General features: G+C 63.5%; 1 protein-coding gene across 10 annotated transcripts in view; it reads right to left on the reverse strand.

The window, feature by feature from the left end:
• The window catches only part of FBRSL1 (fibrosin like 1), an 84,033-nt gene that overhangs the window by 48,299 nt on the left and 15,821 nt on the right, over nucleotides 1-19,913 (reverse strand). For 8 of the 10 annotated variants that reach the window (XM_081253385.1, XM_081253384.1, XM_081253387.1 and 5 more), the window contains exons 2-4: nucleotides 19,615-19,815; nucleotides 5,061-5,165; nucleotides 2,824-2,859 (exon numbers count right to left, since the gene is read on the reverse strand). In XM_081253385.1, the coding sequence (XP_081109511.1) occupies nucleotides 2,824-2,859; nucleotides 5,061-5,165; nucleotides 19,615-19,815 (342 nt within the window). Of the gene's footprint in view, nucleotides 1-2,823; nucleotides 2,860-5,060; nucleotides 5,166-16,090; nucleotides 18,786-19,614; nucleotides 19,816-19,913 lie in introns of those variants that run through there. The other 2 variants (XM_081253391.1, XM_081253389.1) reach the window with 2 other exon arrangements.

The raw sequence follows: 19,913 nt of genomic DNA on the forward strand, positions 1-19,913 counted from the left end.
CAGGACAACAACGTCCACCCCGGAGGGTGGCCGTGGGACACCTGCCCGGGTCACCGCGGCGTCACTGCTGCTCAGCGTCCTCCGCTCCCGTCCCCGGGCAGCACACTCGGGGTGGGGGCAGGGCCGGCCTCCCGCCTCGGCAGGAGTCTAGATACTCATTTCTCTTTAATAGAGGAAAGCCCCAAGTCCCCTGCTTCGGCGGGAGACGAATCCTCATGTCCTTGGTTGCAAGCAGCCAAATTAGGAAAATTACTTTCTAAGTAATTTTATGGCACTAACGAACCTCTGACGGCGGGCAGGGGAGGCTGCACGCTTTCAGGACAGATGCTGTTGAGGATGAACGATAATTGGGATTTGCTGGGGATAAATCTCGGCAAATTAAACTTTTTAAAGTATGGTCTATAAACCAGGTCAGATGACAAATGCCCCCCCCCACCGCCGCCCTGTCACCTAGTATGGGGGTGGGGGGACGCTGTCGGGGAGAGGCAAGGACAAGCGTGACCCTGCTGGGCCTGAGGCCCCAACTACAGACATGCACAGACGGCAAGGGACACAGGCCAAGGTACACACCTACACGCAATGCCACGTGGCCAGACACACACACACGTACTGCAGAATCACAGTTGTACATGTACAGATGCACCCATGCCACATCCAGACACAGGCTCCCAGATGGACACTTACATGCAGATACACACGTGTGGCACACACCCACCTGCTACATACACAGACACATCCGGGCACCTCCAGACAGACATTCGAGAGGACAAGACCCAGACACACTCGCAGATGGCCAGAGAGAAACACGTAACGCTTCTAGGCGTAGGCGTGCAGCCGCATGGCCACACAGAGACACTGCCTCAAGGCACGTGCATGTGACCGACATATGTCAACACACAGGGGTACACAACACACACTCCCCTTTCACTGAGAGCCACACACAGACACGGCCCCCAACCTGAGTGGCACCCTCAGGTGTGTCTGAGGCCTCCACAGTGAAATCTGGATCTAGAGGCAGGACTGCAGCCGCCCTGAGCTCAGCCCAGCTGGCCTCCAAACCCCAGCCCCCTGGCTCCTGGCAGAGCTGCCTTCCTGCCCCCAGCCCCGAGCCGCTGCCTGCTGGGCAAGGGTCCTCTGGGCCCGTTTCCATTCCTCCAGCTCCAGGGGCAGCCCCACCTGCTACCATGCCAACTAGGCAAGAGGGCCACCAGGGCCGGGTTGACCATGCATGCCCTGCAGTGCTGGCCGGCACACATCAGGGACCTGTGGACACATCTGCTCACACCAGGGCCTGGTGCGCACACACAGGCGTCTGCAGACATGGTTCAGGAACCCCACGGCTGAGCAGCAGGCTGGGCCCCTGCCCGCCACCATCTGTCACTCCCGTGCAGCGGCGGTACGGAGCTAAGCTGCAAGCAGCTGGCATGTTAATTACAGGTTCTTCTCCAGGAAACATTCAAAGCAGCGTTCTGGGGAGAAACCACGAATGGCACATGGTGATTTGGAAGCAGAAGGGCCGCCCAGCAGCTCTGGCAAGGAGACCTGGGGCAGGGAGACCCCAGCTGCCCTGGGCATCTCAGACCCAGCGGGAGGCTCCACACAAGGCGTCCCTGGGCCCAGCCTCTCGGGACTCCTGGACCCTCTGGGGCCGATGCAGGCCGGTGGGCGTTCTGGCCCCCACTGTCCCCATTACCGTGCCAGCTCGCCCCCATGCCGACCTGCACCACACTGCCCACCATCTCCCACAGCCCTGGTCCTGGCCCAGCTCCTGGCCTGAATGTCACTGCCAACACAGTCAGCTCCAGGGGAGGCTGGTGTGTCAGGACCGCCCAGGCCCACGGGAGGAAGGAGCAGCACAGGCCACCAGCCATGACCGTGACCACGGATGAGAGCACCAAGGCTGCCCCAGGAGGGCAGAGGCCTCCCCGGGAAGACACCCCTCGGCGGCACCCGGGACCGCCACCCAGCAGTGTCCAGCCCCCCAGGTCAAAGGCTCGAAGAAGCTATGGCCTGGCCCGGGGCTACAGGCGGAAGGCAGAGCTGCCTGGGCCAGTGGACCCTGGGGGTCGGGGAGCTGGGGGCGAGTACAGGAGGGATCCATGGCTGTCCCTGCCACCCGGGGAATTAATGGGTTAATTACACACCCTATGAAAAGCCCCTGTGACTTAGAGAGGCTGCCTGTCAAACCCTGGAACTCTGCAACTCGCAGTAAATCAGGGGATGTGGGGATGAGGCGGGCGGAGCCCAGGACCCTGCCCTCCAATGAGCCGAAACGGCTGTAAATCTGCAGAAATGGCTTTTATGGAGCTCTGGGATTTATGGTGTCATTAACAGTCCTCCTGATACTTAAGAGGAAATGAAATAAAGTCGTGAGGAGGGGGCTGGGGGACAGGGATGGGGCCCCCCCTTGGCTGGAGTATCAGGCAGCAGCAGGCCGTCCCCCTCCTGCCCTTGGGCCCCAGACGACAGCTAAGGGGCTGGGGCCTCACACCTCGGTCCAGACTCTCCGGCCCAGCCGAGTATGGTCCGGGAGATGGTGTCAGGGCGCTGGGGGGCAGCTGCTCCACGGGTGGGACCCCTGACACCAAGCGCTGCCCCACAGGACCCAGAGGCAGAGTGTCCGGCCCACCCACACTCCTCGCAGGCCAGGGCTGCAGGGCAGGACCCCAGGAGGGACGCTCCCTTGGAGCCTCTGCCCACTCTGGCCCCACCCCCAACCTGCACCAACCCCCCCTCCAGCCTGGGGGCAGCGCCTGGCACAGTCGGAGCTCCTGAGGGCCGGGGTGGGGGGAGCAGACAGCAGAAGCAGGGCGGGAGACTTACGGAGTAACCTCTGCCTGAGACCGCCTGCGCCGAGCTCTGCAGGGAAGGAAGAAGGACAGTCAGGCACCGCTGGCCACCCCTGATGGCCACCCTCTCCTCCGAGGACCTGAGCCGGCAGAGCCCGGCAGCCCCCTCCGGGGTCTTTGCTGGAACTCTGGCCTGGGGCCATGCCAAACACCATGGAGCCCAGATCGGCCTGGGGCCTGGCTTGAAGACCCGCACCAGGAGCCTCCGACCCCCAGACCTGGAGATGTGGTCCAGCCCAGCGGGGTCTCCCCACGTTCCTCGGGGATGGGCTCAGCCCTTGGCCAGATCTTAGTCCCTCCCAGAGGACCAACCCCACCTTTCCACATGGGGTTCTGGGTCAGGGGTCGACCCCCTCTCTGTGCTCAGGTCGACCTTGCCCTCACCACCCACGAGACTCCCAGGTCACAGGGTCCAGCAGGAAACCTCGGGAAGCCTTCCTGGAGGAGGAGCTGGGCAACTGGGGCCTCAGATGTCAAGATGTGCGGGTCAGCTGTGGCCTGGAGGCTGGCAGCCACCCCAGAGGTCCTGTGAGGGTGATCCCAACAATGCTTGATGGAGCTCCCTCTGGTTCAAAAGGGCATTTCGGATCCAATGGGAGAGACCAGTCAAGTGCATTTCACCAGCTCCCCAGGGCTGGCGGTGGTCACCAGGGCTGAGCCCTGAGGTCCAGGCGGACAGGACATGGTGACCGGGCAGGTGTGTGTGCGGGGGACACTGGCGCAGTCAGCGAGGGCGGGCTTGTCTGAGGTGTGTGGGACCCACAGACCAGGGTCCAGACCGCACTGAGGTCCAGATGCCAAGATTCTTCTGGGAGGGTGACCACTGCAGCCTGCACCACTCTGCTCTGCTCAGCTGAGGCCAGGCCACCCCTCCCCTCCCCAGGCAGACCCTGGCCGCCCGGGCCAGCCCCTGGGGGTCTGCCAGGCCAAGCTCACTGCAGTGGGGGTCCCTCACCACCAGGGGTGGCCCAGTCCCAGGCCCTGCTGCTGGGGGTGGGGGTGGGGGTGGGTAGGGTGCCATAATTGCCCCCAAGCTTGCGCCCTCACGCCGCTGGCGCTGTGCTCAGAATCGGTCTCCGCTCATTTACCCCGGTTGGCAATTAGAGGAGCTCGAAGTAGGGCGGCCCCCGCGGCCCCAGACAATTACCAGCCTATTTTCCCATCTTGTGGCAACAAGATTGGAGCCGGGCAATTAGGCCCTCCTCCTGGCCTCCCGTGCCGCCCTCCCCAGCCCCCATTTAAATGATAATGAGAGACGACTCGTTCCATTTAGCCCTGCAGAAAACCCACCTCTGCTCTGCGACCACTTCTGCAGCTGGGGGTCAAGAAGACAAAGGCCTCTTCCAGGAGCAGTGCCCCCTCCTGGGGACCCTTCTGCCTGAGCCCTCCCTCCCCCTGGGGCCCCTCTGTCCCCACCCCTAGCCCTTACATCACCTGCCCATCCCCTTCTCCACGGTCCAGGGAGACCCGGGGGCCCTGGAGGGCTACCCAGCACCCCCACTGTGGGCCAAATCCCAGCGGGAGCTCCTGTGTGTTGTCTGCCTGGGTCATCCCCACACTGGGCCCCAAGAACACCCACCCCGGGACCTGAGCTCAGGGACCCGTCTTTTAGGCAGGACACCTAAGGGTCTCCCCAGACCCAGGCCAGCTTGCGCCTCAGCGGGGCACCCTCCCCTCCGTGTGGCCCCCAGCGGCTGCCTCAGCATCCAGGCAGAGAGCTGGACTGCTGGACACCCATGCCACTGCCAGCCTGAGCTGACAGGCTGGTCCGCCTGGGCGGGTGGGAGTGCTTCCAGCTTGTTCCCTGCAGTTCCAGACCTACTCACCGGGCCAGAGACGCTCCCCCTGCCCTTCTTAATAAACACATCTGTGGGAGTCATTCCCCATCCACATCCCTGCCGGCTGCGAGCCTGGCACCAACCCAGAGCCTGCCCCCAGCGGGACACAGGACCTGCACCCCAGCACGGTCGCCTCCACGGGCCCCTGCCAGTGCCTCATGGTTTCTCCTCATTTAAATCTCTCCTAACGGGGAAGCCCTAATTAGTGAAAAATCATGTTTTAATGAAGGCAGATGCTAATTGTGAGCACAGAACCCTCAGTTGAGACTCTGGGGCCCTAAGCAAACGGCTTGCAGTGTCTGAAGGTTGGGGGCTGGTCTGGCAGTCACCCCAGGGACCCAGAAATGCTCCGGTGAGCGGCTGGGCTACTCACATCACTGAGCTGGTCCCGAGAACTGCTCCTCCGGGAGCTGGTGGCTTCTCGGACGCTGTCGCCGTCACTGTTGTGGTCGCCCCCTCTGGACACCGTGACCTTCATCTGGGGAACGGGAGAGACGGGCTCAGCAAACACCCTGCAGGGTGGGGCCGGGGCACAGCCAGGCTCGGCCTCCTCCCCCCTCCTCGACACGGTCCCTCTGGGCTGAAACCTGGGGAGGGGGCGGCACGGGCGGAGTCGAACGTGTACAACCCACCACCGCCCACTCCTACCCAGAAGGGGAAAGACACGCCTCAGAGAGCAAAGGGTGAGCACTCAGCAGCCTAAACTGCTGCCCACTCTGTCTGTCCTCTCCTCCCGCTGGCCCAGTGGACGACCGTGAAGAGTCCTGGATGGGGAGCGGGCCAGTGGGCCGCCCTGCCCTCTTCCACTCCAGCAGGGCCGGTCATGGGGCGTCAAGACAGGCCGGCGGCGATTCACCCCCGCTCCCGGCATGCACATCGCTCCGGGGCCCCTTCAGTCCGCACCACAACCCAAGGTGGGCAGTCAGGGCTGCCAGGCCTGCAGAGCCGCTGCCCGCTCTGTGTCCTGGGCCATGACTCAACCTCTCTGCGCCTCAGTTCTCTCATCTGCAGAACGAAGCAAGTAGTACTCACTAGGACGGGCGCTGCTGTGTCATATACCTGCCGGAATTTCTGTAGACCTGGCGGGCCCTCAGCTCTTTGCTCCTCACACAAAAGCCCTGTTAGATGCTTTGTGCCCACTTTACAGAGGAGGAAACCAAGGCCTAGAGAGGTTAAGTGACAGCGTGGAAAGTGGACCCAGCATCCTGCTTGCATCTTTCTTTTTACTCGGAAATAGTTTCAAACCTCACAAAACTGCGGGGCAGGGATGCACATCACAGCCCCAGACCTCCACCCTCCCAGGCCCAGGAAGTCACCACCCCTGAACCAGGCCAGCCTCCACCCATGTCTTGCCAGCTCCTGGTGCCCTCCTGGCAGGACCCACTGAGCTCGGCCATCCCACCACCTCCCGGTCTCTCCAGCCTCCCCGTGTTGGAACATTCCTACAGCTTCGTCTGGACACACACTGACAGCCCAAACCTTTGTCTGCGTGTCTGACGCCTCCTAGCAGCACACCGAGGCTGTGCTTTTTGGCCTGCACGCTGCCTAGCACCCGATGACCCCTGCTCCAGGGGCTGCCACTGTCCCTGTGGGGCACCTTGGGGGGCGTGCGAACGTCCTGCCCTCCTCTCCACCCACAGGCCTCCCAGCCCAGTGCACAAGCTCGTTTAGCTCAGGGGTGCTCAGAACCTGTGCCACGACCAGGGTCAGGCAGGCCCAGTCCTCCACACCCAGCCGTTTTGTCATAAGCATCCTTCAGCCCCAGAGACCCCAGCCGGGGCGGAAGGTCAGGACGGGTCAGCAAGGTGCACCAGCTATGCTCTGGAATATTCTCGAGTCCCCAGGAAATCCCCTTATGGCCTGAGCCCTTCTTCCTGCAGACCCCAGGGTGGGCTCAGCCAGAAGCCTCTCTCGAGGCAGCCCCTCAGAGCCCCTGCTCCCCAGGGCCAACCTAAGCCCTGAGATGGGGTACAACTCCCCAGAGCCACAGGCCCCTACATGTGTGGCCCGCAGAGTGTAATGACAAAACACAGAGCCAGTGTCCATCCACAGCCCGGGCCCTGGGTGCAAGGACCCAGGAGAGGGCAACCTCTCTTGGGAAGCTGGAACAGCCACCCCCGGGCAGGCCCCAAGGCAGGCCCAGGGTGGGATTCCAGTCCTACCCCAGGCAGGAGCACCCCCATCGTGAGTCCGTGGCACCCCAGCCTCACTAGCTCCATTGTGCTCAGCCAAGCGGTGAATGTGCAGCCCCTGGGCCAACGCTGCCTCTTCTGACTGTGCTTGAGCTTGTTTTCTCATCTGTGAAATGGGGGTGCCGACAGAGCCCTTCACAGGCACTATGGGGGTAAGAGGTTCTGTGTGTGAGCCGGAACCCTTCTCCAGCACCGAGAAGCCACCAGCTGTCCCTGTTGCCCCCAGTGGGCTCTAACTGCCCTGCAGGGATGGGCCTTTCTTGCCTCTGGACCCCGTGACAGGTCTCACCAAAAGGAGGGAATATGGGAACCTGGGGGACCTTGCTCACTGCCTTGCTGGCAGGAGCCTCTGCAAGAAAACAAATGACCTCGTCCAGTGGCTTTCAAAGTGGGGTCCCTGAACCAGCAGCAGCAGCAGCAGCAGGAGCCGGGAGCTTGTTAGCAGAGCGAATGCGCACCTTCAGGCCCCACCTCAGACTTGCTGTGTCCTCAGGCCCTCTGGGGGGGTTCTGCTGCAGCTCCAGTTGAGACTCACAGCTCTGATCATTAGTAAGCACCCCCATAAGCCCCACACTCACTGCTGGGGGACAGTATTTTGGGTTGGGCTCGGAGCAGGGTCCCTGCCCAAGAAGAAGAAGGCTGGACCCAGAGACACTGCAAGGACAGGAAAGGCCTGGCGCAGGGCCGCTGTGTATAGTTGTGCAGGTTGCTCACTGCACAAGGACACCCAGCGAAGCAGGAGCGGAAGCAGAGGCTGAAGAACAACCCCCACACAGCTGAAATGTGAGGAGGGAGGATGCCACATTCCACTTCATACATTCACACAAGTTGTCTCCTCTCTAAGCTGGGCCTCAGAGAGGATGCCTTATCCTGACTCCTCGGAGGTGCCCTGCAGAGGCGGGCAGGCTGGGGTCTGTCATCCTTCCTCAGGCAGTCGGTTTTAGCTCTGAAAGCCCCATTTCCCAGAAAATCCTGTAAAACTGAGTCCTGTGCCCTGGGAACCACCCCAACCCTGGACTGGGATGGCTGGTCACCTTCTCTTCCTAGGCCAGGACCCCAAACAGCCCAAGCTGGGGTCTGGCTGTCCTGTAGCCCTGTCCGCTTCCTAGCGGCTCAGAAATGCTGCTAGCCAGCTATGCCAGAAGGCCAGGGATGCCATGCCTCCATTTCTAGCTGGAGCTGGAGAGATAAGCTCAGATTCCCTGGGCACTGATTGTCCTGGGAGGGCAGCTGGGAGCCCCTGAGCCTGTGCCCACCCCTGGGCCCTGTGCTCTATCCATCTGCCCATCCATCCCTCCTCCCTTCCACCTACCCACCCATCTAGCCATCCACTCACCCGTCCATCCACCCATCCACCTATCATCCACCATCTACCTATCCACCCAGTCATCCATCCATTCATCCATCCATCCATCCATCCACCCATCTACCTGTCCACCCATCCATCCATCCACCCACCCAAGGCTTACTGAGTGCCTATGAACTGGCTCTATTCTGGGCGATGAACACAAACAGACACAAGCCCCTGCCCTCCTGAAGCCCACAGAGAGGCCAGCACACGGTCGGCAGATGGCCACAGGTGCTTTGGAAGGACAACAGCAGAGAAGAGTAAAGAAGGGTCGCCAGGGAGGGCCTCACTGAGCAGGTGACACTTCTGAAAGGTGAGGAGGTGGGTCACGAGGCTATTGGGGAGGGCAGGGGGGTGGCACTCCTGGGAGCAGTGCGGCTCCCTGGGGGAGAGGAGAGCCCTAACGGGGAGCACTGGTGGCTTCCGCGAGGTGTGCAAAATTCCTGAACACGTAACAGTCGGCTCGTGCAAGGTGGCACACCACCAGAACATGTCCTCAGGCTGGCGGGGCCAGGACTCCCCTTTAGACGGGTGGATATGTGGAAGCAGGGCATTGCTCTCCAGCTGGCAGGGTCAGGGCACGGCCCTCAGAAGGGTGGGGAGAGGACACTTCCCTCAGACCAGCAGGGTTAGGGACACCACCCTCAGACTGAGGCACCCCAGGAGCACCTGGGGCCCTGGGTTCTGTGGCACATCCCAGGAGGAAGCGTCTGTCTCCCGGGCCGGCCGCCAAACGCACTTGGCCACAGAGAGGCAGCATGTGGTTCCACTTGGTGATCAGACCCACAGAGTGTGGGGAGTAGGCGGCCAGTCCAGGGGGTGCGGCTGAGAAGGGGCTCAAGAGGTGGGACCCAGCGGTGTCCCCAGGCTGCCCCTCAAGCTGCACATCAGGTGGCTTCCCCCCTGGTGGGGAGAGGAAACGCCCTGGGCCTGGGATGCCCTGGGGCTGGCTGGGGGTACCCGGCACCCCTCTCTCCAGCAGTGAGCAGGCTCACCGGGACTCTAGACCCTTCACAGACCAGCACCCACCAGAGCACACAGATACGAGGGCTACTGAGAACCCCTGGACGGCCCTGCGTGAACCCACCCAGGCCTCTCCTGCCCACATCCCGACCATCGCCCACCTGCTCCTGACACCTGCCCGGTGCCCCGCATGCACACCACCCTGCCGAGACCCTTGGCTGAAGCAGGGCGCACACGGGGCCCCCGCGACCCCTAGAGCCGTGCCGCGCAGACGGGGCAGAGGCACCCTCCCTCCGCACACCCGACTGCTGCGCGCGTGCAGGTGCACACGCCCCCTCTGGAGACAGTGGGGTGGCGGCCCTGGAGCTGTGCAGTGCACAACCCAGACAGCCGCACGCGACAGCCCCTGCAGGAGCCCACGCCCCACCAGACGGCTCTGCCCGCAGACGAGCATCAGCCCATGGAGCTCTCAGGAGTGCACACGAGCACACACACCCTCTCAGGGGCTCTGCGTTCTGCCCCACGCCTCTCCCCCCGCCCCCAGGGGTGGGAGGTGCCCTCTGACCCACGGCTGGTCTGCACTGGCCTCCAGGATAAGGAGAGACCCACTTGGCCTCCACACCTGCAGGCCTGGGAGGGGAAGGGGTGGAGGATGGCCTAGGGCAGACCCTGGGGGACCCTGAGAAGGGGGCCGCGGCGGAGGCCACCCAGAGTCTCCTTCAAACCAGTCAGGGGACAGGCTCTGGGGGGTGGGGCAAGGGTCAGGCACATCCCAGCGAGAAGGGAGTCAGGAACAGTGCCGCCGTGGCCAACTCCACGACGCCCCTGCAGAAACAGGCTCCCGACAGCCCAGGCACCCCACCCTGTGTCCACTCAGCGAACACACACAAACACGCGTGTGCACACACCGGGCCTCTCCGTGCCGGGGCCACATGGCAACCCAGGCCTGCGGCGGAGGCCCCTCCTCCTTCACTCCCCACTCCTCCCAGCACCCCAATTTCCTCTCAGGGACCACCCCCCGTGCAAACCAAGGGCTTCTGGGCCTCCTCAGGGATTGGACACCGTGGGTCTGGGTCTCAGAGACCTTCCTGGGCGCCCCAGGTGACTGCCCTGGGCACCTCAAGGACGAGTGGGCAGCCATAGGTCAAGCCCATGGCCCTGACTGGCCCCCGCGGGCTGGACTGGGGGGCCGAGCTGCGCTCACCCATGAGAACCCATCTGCCTTCTCGCCCCTCACTCATGGTCCCTGCTCGTTCCAGCCGATCCCCAGTGCCCAGTGCGTTCTGTGGGCTCCGAAGCCTTCCATGAGCCCCCGGAGCAGGTGCCCGGCACGGCTAAGTGGGGGGCGACAGCCTGTCCGGTCCACCTGAAGCCTGGACTGCAGCAGGGTCCGAGGCCCAGGCTGTGCCGGGGATGGGGCCCCCTGCCCCATGGTGCCCCGCCCCCTAGCCCCTCTGTCACCCCCGCTACATCAGTGCCCCAGGGCTGTAAACCCAAAGCTCTGCCCAGGAAGCCCCTTGCCGCCCCGACTACTTGCTCTGTAACCCGTTCCCTGTCGCTCAGGGGGCCGCCTGACCCCAGTGAACCTGCACCCCGCCGCACCTGGCATGTGGCAGCAGTGAGGACATCACATCCTTTACTCTGTTCAGCGCCCCGCCCCCCGGCCCCGCCCTCCGAGCTCCGCGTCTGTGCTCTACCTCCCACTCTGGGGAGCCCGGGCTTCGGGCAGGGCCACAGAGCAAGGCTGGCCCAGGGAGGGGCCCTGCTCACAGACCGTGCCAACACACCCACGAGGGGGCTGGTGGGAGGGTCCGACGCTGGGGTGGGCGAGGAAGGCCAGGGCCCCCGCCCCACCCGACAAGGCGGCCTGCACGGCCTCTCCTCCGCATGCGCACAGCACACCCCCCAGCTCCGCGAGGAGGACGGTCACCCCGAGTGCAGCATTGCAGGCTGGCGTCCGCGACTGACAGCAGCGCCTGCTGGTGAAGTGTGGTACTGCAGCTGCCGGGTGACCCGGGGAAGCGGGAGGGAGGGGGGCGGTTCTCCGGGCTGCGAAGGGGTGGAGGCTCCAGAGCCATGGAGTCAGCCGTAAGGAGCCCCGGCTCCGGGCGGGCGTGGGCCCTGCTTCTCCCAGGAATCCTTCCCGACGCTCCCTCCACTCCTGCGTCACCAGGTGTCCCTCTGAGAGCGAAGCAGGGTCGCTGGACCGCGAGTGCCCAATCGGCAGGGGCCGTCCTAAGTCCCCACTACCTGGCATGGGGCCCGGCACAGTGGGGAGAGTCCCACGGCCAGCACAGGGTCAGGGGGCGAGCTGCTGCCCTCGGAGGCCGGCCACCCCTCCCGCTGCTCCACGTCCTTCCCCTGGGACTCGGCCGGATGGACAGATGGACAGATGGGTGACTGATGGATGGATGGACAGATGGGGGATGGAGACGTACAACAGACTGTGTACGGGATGCTGGCTGAGTTGAGGCTACAACCCGAGGAGCCAGCAGGCTCTGGGAGCTCTATGTAAGCAAGTGCATGTGAGTGTCCGCGACACCCTGCCTGTGCCTGAGTGTGGCCCCTCTTGCTGGGGGACCGGGATGGTGTGCCGTGTCCTGCCCCCAGTCGTGCCAGTGGACTCTGGGTGCGTGTGCCACCAGAGCAGGGTCCTCTGGGCTCCATCTCACCTCCACTCTTTGGCTGAGCAACTCAGCCTGCTCCACTGCTGTCCCCATCTGTCTGCTGAGTCAAGCCACAAGCACCTCCCTGCAGCTGCCCAGCCCTCCTCCAGTGTGAATTTTGAAAAACATAACTCAGCTCACGTCACTGCGCAGCTTAAACCCCCCCAGTGGCCCCTCTGTGGGCGAGTGGCATTCACACTTGCCCAGGCCCTGTGCCACCCCTATCCCAGGGTACTGGCCAGCTGGCTCCTTGTCACTCGGGCCTCAGCTCGGGTCACCTCCTGGGTGAGGCCGCCCCGATCCCCTGGTCTAAAGCAGCCCCCTTCCATTTCCAGGCAGGCCTCTTGTCACCCCCAAATCTCCCCACTCCTGTCATGCCTGTCTGGAACTCCAACGGGTGTCGTAGTCACCGAGGCATTCCCGGACCCAGACAGGGACTGACAACAGAGCCCAAAGAAGTACACGCCGAACGGGCTGTGAGAGCACGGCGGGCCGGGGATGTGGGGTGGGTGCCGGCCGCGCCCCAGGCGTCCACTCCCCTCCGCCCTCCTCCCAACAGCGCCCCTCAGCAAGTCCCCCATGCTCCGTCCACGTGAGGGTCCTGTCTGGGGTGGGGGCCCGTGTTGCAGGCCGCCTCAGCACCCAGCCTACTGCTCCCTAGGCTGCAGGCCCCGGGCCCAGGCGCCAAAGCCACGGAAAGGCCGAGCACTCTGCCCTTAGGCCCTGCCAGGCCGTCGGACTTCCCCCGCAGGATGGGGCCAGGTGAGCCTGCCAAGGAGGCCAAAGCTGAGCCTCGCCCGGCCAGGCCTCACCCAGGAGGCAGGAGGAACCCTTCCACAGGGAATAACGATAAAGCAGTAACCACAATAAGAGCAGCAAACAAGCGTGTCTAGCATGGACCGTGCACGCCAACTCCGTTTTTCATCTCAGCAACCTGAGGTGCATGTAGCATTGACAGCCCCACTTTACACGAGGACACAGGCCATCTAAAGGAAGGAGTCCTTGCCTGGGGCCACTGCAGAGCCCGGGCCCCTAACCCTGGAACTGCACCTCCGCATGCGTGGTCCCAGCCAGGCTGGCGCAGAGCTGAGGATGACGATGACGGCATGATTGGGGGGGGGGAGGATGAGGAATGACCCAGGAAAGCCCCCCGCGGCTGCCCCTCCCCACAAGCTGCAGCCCAGGCCTCAGAACAGGTGGAGGTGGGAGAAACCATCCACATTAAAGGAGCCAGGCATTTACAGCAGCTAGCCAGGACCCAGAATGGTTCTGACTTTAAATTGACTCACCGAAAACCCTTACGGAGGGGTGTCATTACCCCACTGTACAGATGAGAAAACTGAGGCACCGAGGGGCAGTCACCTGCCCAAGGCCACACCGCTAGTAGGTGTCAGAGCTTATTCCCCACCACGATGCTCATCTGCCAGAGGCCAAGTGTGAATCTTCTGGAAGGACTCTACCCGGCCCAGTCTGGAAACTGTCTTGTAAGTGATTAGAAAACCCCTAAACAAACTGGCAAACAAATATGGGCCCAGCCGACAGGTGTGATGGTGAGGAGGACGGACGGGCCAGCGTGGAGTGCACCCAGAACTCTGCGACTCTCTGTCTCACTCTCGGCGTTTACTGAGGCTCCAGGGGCCCAGCCCTCTACTAGCCTCGGGGTTTCCAGGCCTGGTGGAGGGGTGCAGATGAGAGACGGGTCATCACCACACCGCAGAAGGGTGAGCTGAAAGAGAGGGGAATGGGGGACTTCCCTGGTGGTCCAGCGGTTGAGAATCTGCCTTCCAATGCAGGGGACGCGGGCTGGATCACCGTTCAGGGAACTAAGATCTCACATGCCGCGGGGCAACTAAGCCCACGCACCGCAACTAGAGAAGCCCACGTGCTGCAGCGAAGGCCCAGCACAGTCAAAATAAAAATTAAAAAAAAAAAAAAAAAGGCGGGAGAGGGGCACAGGCACAGGGGAGGGAGGGCGCGCGCGGAGGGGTGGGCGGTGCGGGAGCTGAGCCACAGGGTGAGTGAGCTGGGAGGCAGGCTGTGGGGGGAGGGGGAGCTCAGGCCATAGCCAGGAGCCAGGACTTCCCGAGGGTGGAGGGGACCTTCCAGAACGCTTTCAGCAAGGGAAGGGCATGCTCAAGTGAGCTCCTGAGAGGAACCTCGCTGCCTGCAGACAGGCAGGGAGACGGAGCCGGCCAGCTGCAGCTGTCTTCCACGGAAAGGTCAGGGTCAAGGGCAGAGACTCTGGAGCCGAGCCACCTGGTTTGAATTCTGGCTCAGCCACTTTTCCCGCTTGTCTTGGGCAAGTTACAGAGATGCTTCCTCGTGTTGTTATTGCTGTTGCTGCTTGTCTTTTGCTTCAGTGCCCTCATCTGAAAATGGCACTAGCAACATGCTGCCTCACAGGCGTGGTCGCTGGACACAGTCCCTGGGCCGACTGTGAGGTCAGCTTCTCTTTGCTGGTGAGATGGTGGTGGGCTGGCCGTGACAGGCAGGCACGGCATCCGGTGACAAAATCAGTTTCTTTAACAGGTACAGGACTATTCAGATCACCTATTTCATCTTATGTCGGTTTTGGCAAGTTGTATTTTTCAAAAAATCTGTTCATTTCACCTAAGTTGTTCAATTACTGGAATAAAATCGTTCCTGTGCCAGCCTTTCCGTGTCTGTAGCGCCTGCGGGGGAATTACCTTTTTCGTTCCTAACACTGGTAATCTGTGTTCTTTTTTGCTTGATCTAACCTGGCAGCAAATCACAAGCACCACTGCCCTTGCCCATCACAGGTTTAACAGGGACCAGGCGCTGAGTCAGGGGCTCCTGCCCAGAAGGTGCCTGTCCCCTCCCCACGGCCCAGTCTGCAGAAGGGGGGGTGGGCTGCAGGGCCGGAGGAGAGGTCCCAGTAGAGCACTGTGCCCAGGCTCTGGTCTCCGTCCGAGGGCTCCCTGGGGCAGCATGGGGCCTCCCCCAGAGCTCCATGACACCCCCAAAGACTCACCCCAGCCCCACCCACCAGGCTGGGCTGCCCTACTCTCCCTGTGACGGGGTGGGCCACACCCCACACCCCGACCTCGGGGCCAGGTCAGTTGCCAGGGCCCCAACCTCTGCCACCAGGCCATGCAGAACCCACACAGCTGTGTCCTTTGGCCAACAAGGTGAGTCATCAAATTAGAATTAGCCACCAAAGTTTCAAAAATCCCTGAATCCACAGAAAAACCCAGGTTTCCAGTTGTTTGCAGAAACAAAGATCTGGCCACACTGGACCTACATTTTCTCATGGCAACACGGGTCCCCCAGGACACAACACACGCAGCCCAGTCCCCTCCGTGGCCAGCGGGCGCCTTGCCAAAGTGCACATCCCTCAGGGTCTCAGTACTTTGAACCTGAGGCCAGCCGCGGCCGTGCGGAGCCCCGTAGGGGTTAGAGGGCCCCTGCAGGTTCAGGCGGAAGCCAAGCCCCTTCCTCAGCAGCGATCACACAGGGAACAGCCCCACCCCAGTCACCTCAGAGCTCCGGAGGGGAGGAAGGAGGGCGGCCCCAGCCGTGGTGTCCCTGTGGACTCAGCCCTCTTCCCCACTCCCCTTCTGCCATCAGAGAGGGTGCCCCGACAGTCCTGTCTCCTCCACTAAGTGGCACCCAAGCACTGCAGCCAACATGCCCAGAGCAGAAAGGCCTAGAAAGGCAGCAGCTGCACCCATCCAGTTCTGGCCTGCCCGTGCCACGCCCAGACAAGAGCACGGGGCCAGGGGCGTGGGCGGGGCAGAGATGCTCACGCTGCCCCTCGGGTTGGGAGTTCAGGGCACTGGGAGGGAGGGGGTGGCCTGAAGCCTTGCCACCCTCAGCGCATGACGACAGGGAACAGTGGGAACAAACGTGAAGGGTCAACAAGACCTCAGAAGCGCCTTCAGTGGCATCTAGAAAAAGACCCCTTCCAGAGCCGGGGCTCCAGAACAGGTCAGGTGGAGCTGGTCCATCAAGGAGGCTGCCAGGGAGGCCTGGAGGGTGATCATGGCAAGCCGAGTGCCCCCAAGCCCACACCACGTGACGCAGTGAGCCAGGTCCCGGCCAGGCACCGCCCCCCCCACCCCCCCACCACCGGCGGCTCTCCTGCAGCTCAGCCGGAATGAACGACAGGCAAGTCCAGGTGTGCAGAAAACCCCTTGTCAGAGCAAAGCGCGTCCAGCACGACACATACTGTGTTAAAGTACAAACACTGATGCTGTTATAAAAATAATGGCACAGCACTTTTTATTTTCTTTAATCATAAAAATAAGCCCCATGTTTCTGGGAGGGAGACCAGGGATCTGTAGGCTCTGCTCTGGGTGTCAGGACCCCCGGAGGGCCAGGGTCCTCATGACCAAGCAGGGAGGAAGGCTGGGGTCTGGAAACCGGGGGGCACCCCCGTGGCCTCCATGAGCCGGGTCGGTATTAGAGGTGGCTGTCGCAGCCGGATGAGACTGGGCACAGAGCACTGCGTGGGAGCCTGGCCAGGGCACCCCTGGGGGCCGACGCTGCTCTCCCACCTTGGGCCCAGGACTCCAGGAGCACTAGGTGCGGGGCTGCCCTGAGCCAGAGGTCAGGGGCAAGGGGTGGTGACCCTTGAGCACAGGTGCGGGTCGGGTGGGAGTGGGGGGGAAGCAGAGAAAGTTTTGTAGTGTGAGGTCTGTCCTGACTGGGGACGTCCTAGGGGTCCCGGAGCAGGAAAGCTGTAGGGGACGAGTGGGATGCTGGGAGGGGACGTTCTGGGAGTGGCCTCAGGCCCTGCAGGCTTTCTTGGTCCAAAGCTGGGGGGGTGGACAGGAGACTGCCCCTGGCTTCAGTGCTCAGTCACTGGGGTGGAAGAAGAGTCCTGAGGGGGAGCCTCTTGTCTCACCAGCAGTTGCTGCTCAACCACAGACAGCCCTGAGCATCCATCGTGTCCCCTCTCCACAGTCACAGGACTCTAGAGCTGGACAAACATCACCCTTGGCAGAGGGAAGCAGCAGGACCTCAGGCCTGGCTCTGGGTGTGCCCACATTCTGCCTGGTGGGGGACGGGAATGCACACTGGCCAGATGGGGTGGGGCCCAAGGAGGGCAAGGCCTATAGCTGGCACGCCCCCCAAAATCACACACGCACACACTCCACGCACAGGCAGACACGTGCAGACCACACGCCGTGTATATGCACACACAAACTCACACGCTGGCTGGGCAGCACACCTGGGCACGGAAGTCCAACATTCAAGGACATGTGGGCACTTTAGAGGCACAGAGAGATGCTAAAGGACCCCCCACCCCACAAGCCTGAGCCCCTGGGGGTGGCTGTGTGCTCTCTCCCGGGGGCGTGCACGTCACAAAGCAGTGGGCACGGCGGGGGCCAGCCTGGCGGGAGGTGGGAAGGCGCTGCGGTCCTCTCCTCTCTTCCCGGCGTGGGGGGCCTCGGCTCGGTGGTGGCCCTGCAGGGGCTCCTGTCTCTGCTGAGCCCGAGCCTCCAGCCGCAAACGGCCCGGCCTGTCCGGAGAAGGCCTCCGGCCAGTCTGACAACACACCTCGGGCCACAGGCTGAGGGGGCCTTGGCCCAGCCCAGCACAGCCACACCTGGGGTGGTCTGGGAAAACGGGCGTCAGGCTCCAGGGCTCACAGATGGGGCCTGGCGGGCCACTGCAGGGGTGGAGGATCGAGTCCGTCGTGACCTCAGGGGCCGGCAGGGTTGGCCTGGGGCCAGGAGGGAGAGCTGGGGCTGATGGACCCGGACCAGGTCCAGCAGGGACTGCCGTGGCTGGCTCGGGGGCCCCAGGAGAGGCCGGCGGGGTGGGGCTGGCCGGCCCAGGAGTGACGGGCGCTCAGGTATGGGGAGTAACGGCTGGGGCTGGCAGGGCTGGCTCGGACCCAGAAGTGACCGCAGGGGCTGGCAGGGCTGTTTCGGGCCCAGAAGTGGCCGCTTTCGTCGGCACGGCTGTTCTGGGCCCAAGAGTGGCCGCTTGGGTGGGTGAGGCTGTTCTGGGTCCATGAGTGGCCGCTTTTGTTGGCACGGCTGTCCAGGGACCAGCAGTGAAGGCTTGGGGGGGCCAGGCTGCTCTGGGGTTTCGACTAATTGCTGGGGCTGACTGAGGCCCAGGAGGGACCGCCGGGGGCGGCTGGGCTGGCCCAGGAGGGACCTTCGGGGCTGGCATGGGGCTAGGAACCCCCGCCGGGGGCAGCAGCACTGGCCTGAGAGCGAGCTGGTGGGCCGGCGGCGTGGACGCAGCATGAGGAGTGACTGTGGGGGCTGGCACCGCTGGCACTGGGCTAGCAGTGACCGAAGCGGCCGGCACCGCTGTCCTGAGGATGCCCTGCTGGGCTGGCCACGGAGACACGGGCCCATCCACGACCGCGTGGGCCAGCAGCGGTGCCAGAGGGCCAGCAGGGACCGACAGAGGTGGCATGGGGCCAGGACAGACCGCAGGGGCCGGCAGCGGTGCCACGGGGCCAGGATGGACCGCAGGGGTCGACAGAGGTGACACGGGGCCAGGATGGACCGCAGGGGCCGGCAGCGCTGCCACGGGGCCAGGAGGGAGCGCAGGCGCCGGCAGCGCTGCCTGGGGGCTAGGAGTGCCCAACGAGGCTGGCGGGGCTGAGCCGGGAGTGACCGCTGGGGCCGGCAGGGCTGATCTGGGGCTGGAAGCAGCTGCTGGGGCCGGCAGGGCTGACCTGGACCCAGAAGTGACCGCCGGGGCTGGCTGGGCTGTCTTGGGCCCAGAAGTGACCGCTGGGGCCAGCTGCGCTGACCCGGGAGTGGCCGCTGGGGCTGGAAGGGCTGCCCAGGGTCCGGGAGAGCCCGACGGGGCTGGCAGCGCTGACACGGGGCTGGGAGTGACCCCTGGGGCTGGCTGGGCTGGAGCTGCTGCTGGCGCTGGGCCGGGCCGTTCTGGTCCCAGTGGTTGGCTGGGAGCGGCCCCCCTTCTGGGGAGCACACCTGCATGGAAGAAAGAGCACGTGTCCACCTGGGCAGGTGTGCCTGTAGACCCCCCATCCAGCCCAGGCCCCTGAGACATGCTGCCCCCTCACCAGCATTCCAATCCCCAAGGGAGTTGAAAGTGGAGTGTGAAACACCAAGAAGAACCCCTCTCTGAAAAGAAGGCGCAAATCAGTGAGTCCCTGGAGAGGAAAACAGCTGTAGTGCTGAGCCGACACCTAGGACAGAACCCTATACCCTGGGAGAAAGCCCCTGGCCCCAGTCTCCCTGCCCCATGCCAGCTGGGCTCTGGGTGACAGTAAGGACGGCCCCTCCCAACGGGGCTGCTCCTTGCACCTGGTCCACCAACCACAACTGACGTGACTCCCTCCCTGTCTCGCAGACCCACCGCGTTTCGCATAAGTTGTAGCACATGGAGAGCACCCAGCAATGAGCCTGGTCCCCACACGTTACAGACACACTGGACACCCCATAGTCGGCGGAGCCTGACAGACGCAATGGGGAAACGGGGCCAGCCTATCAGCGGGTGCACCCACCAGTCCCGCCTGAGCCAAGCACCCCCTGCCCCCAGTTCCTGGGTTCCTGGCCTGGTTTGCCTTTCTCTGGCTGTGACCACCCCCACCCCGGGGTGTCTCCTGCCTCCGCTCAGAACCCTCAGGCAGGCGGCTGCCCCCGGCCCCAATCCACGTGTGCCCCTAATCCCACACCCAACAACGATGGAGCACGTTGCCAGGCAGGCCCAGATGCCGATGGGTGGTGTCCAGGTGCTGCTGTGGCCCCCAGGCCGCCCGGGGGCCCTTGATTCGGAGTGGGAGGGCCCAGCGCTCACCTGCTTGGTGGGCTGCAGCGGGGCCTTCTTCTCCCCTCGGTCGCAGGTGGGCTCCAGGTCCTGCTCGGAGCTGCCTGCCTCCAGGGGCCGCCCGTTCTCACCAGGCTCTGCAGACGGGCAGTTTTCTGACTCACGGGGCTTCTTGACAAGGCGACGTTCCCACTTCTCCTTCCGCTCGTGTGGCTTCAGGGCCATGTCCTTCTGTGGGGTGAGGATGGACAAAGCCAGTTAATCGGCGGTGACACGATTGCAAGTGTTATCCCACCAGTGACACCATGAGCGACCACGTTGTGCCGACG

The sequence above is a fragment of the Mesoplodon bidens genome, assembly GCF_964165515.1.
Source record: "Mesoplodon bidens genome assembly, chromosome: 13".
Classification (NCBI taxonomy): Eukaryota; Metazoa; Chordata; class Mammalia; order Artiodactyla; family Ziphiidae; genus Mesoplodon; species Mesoplodon bidens.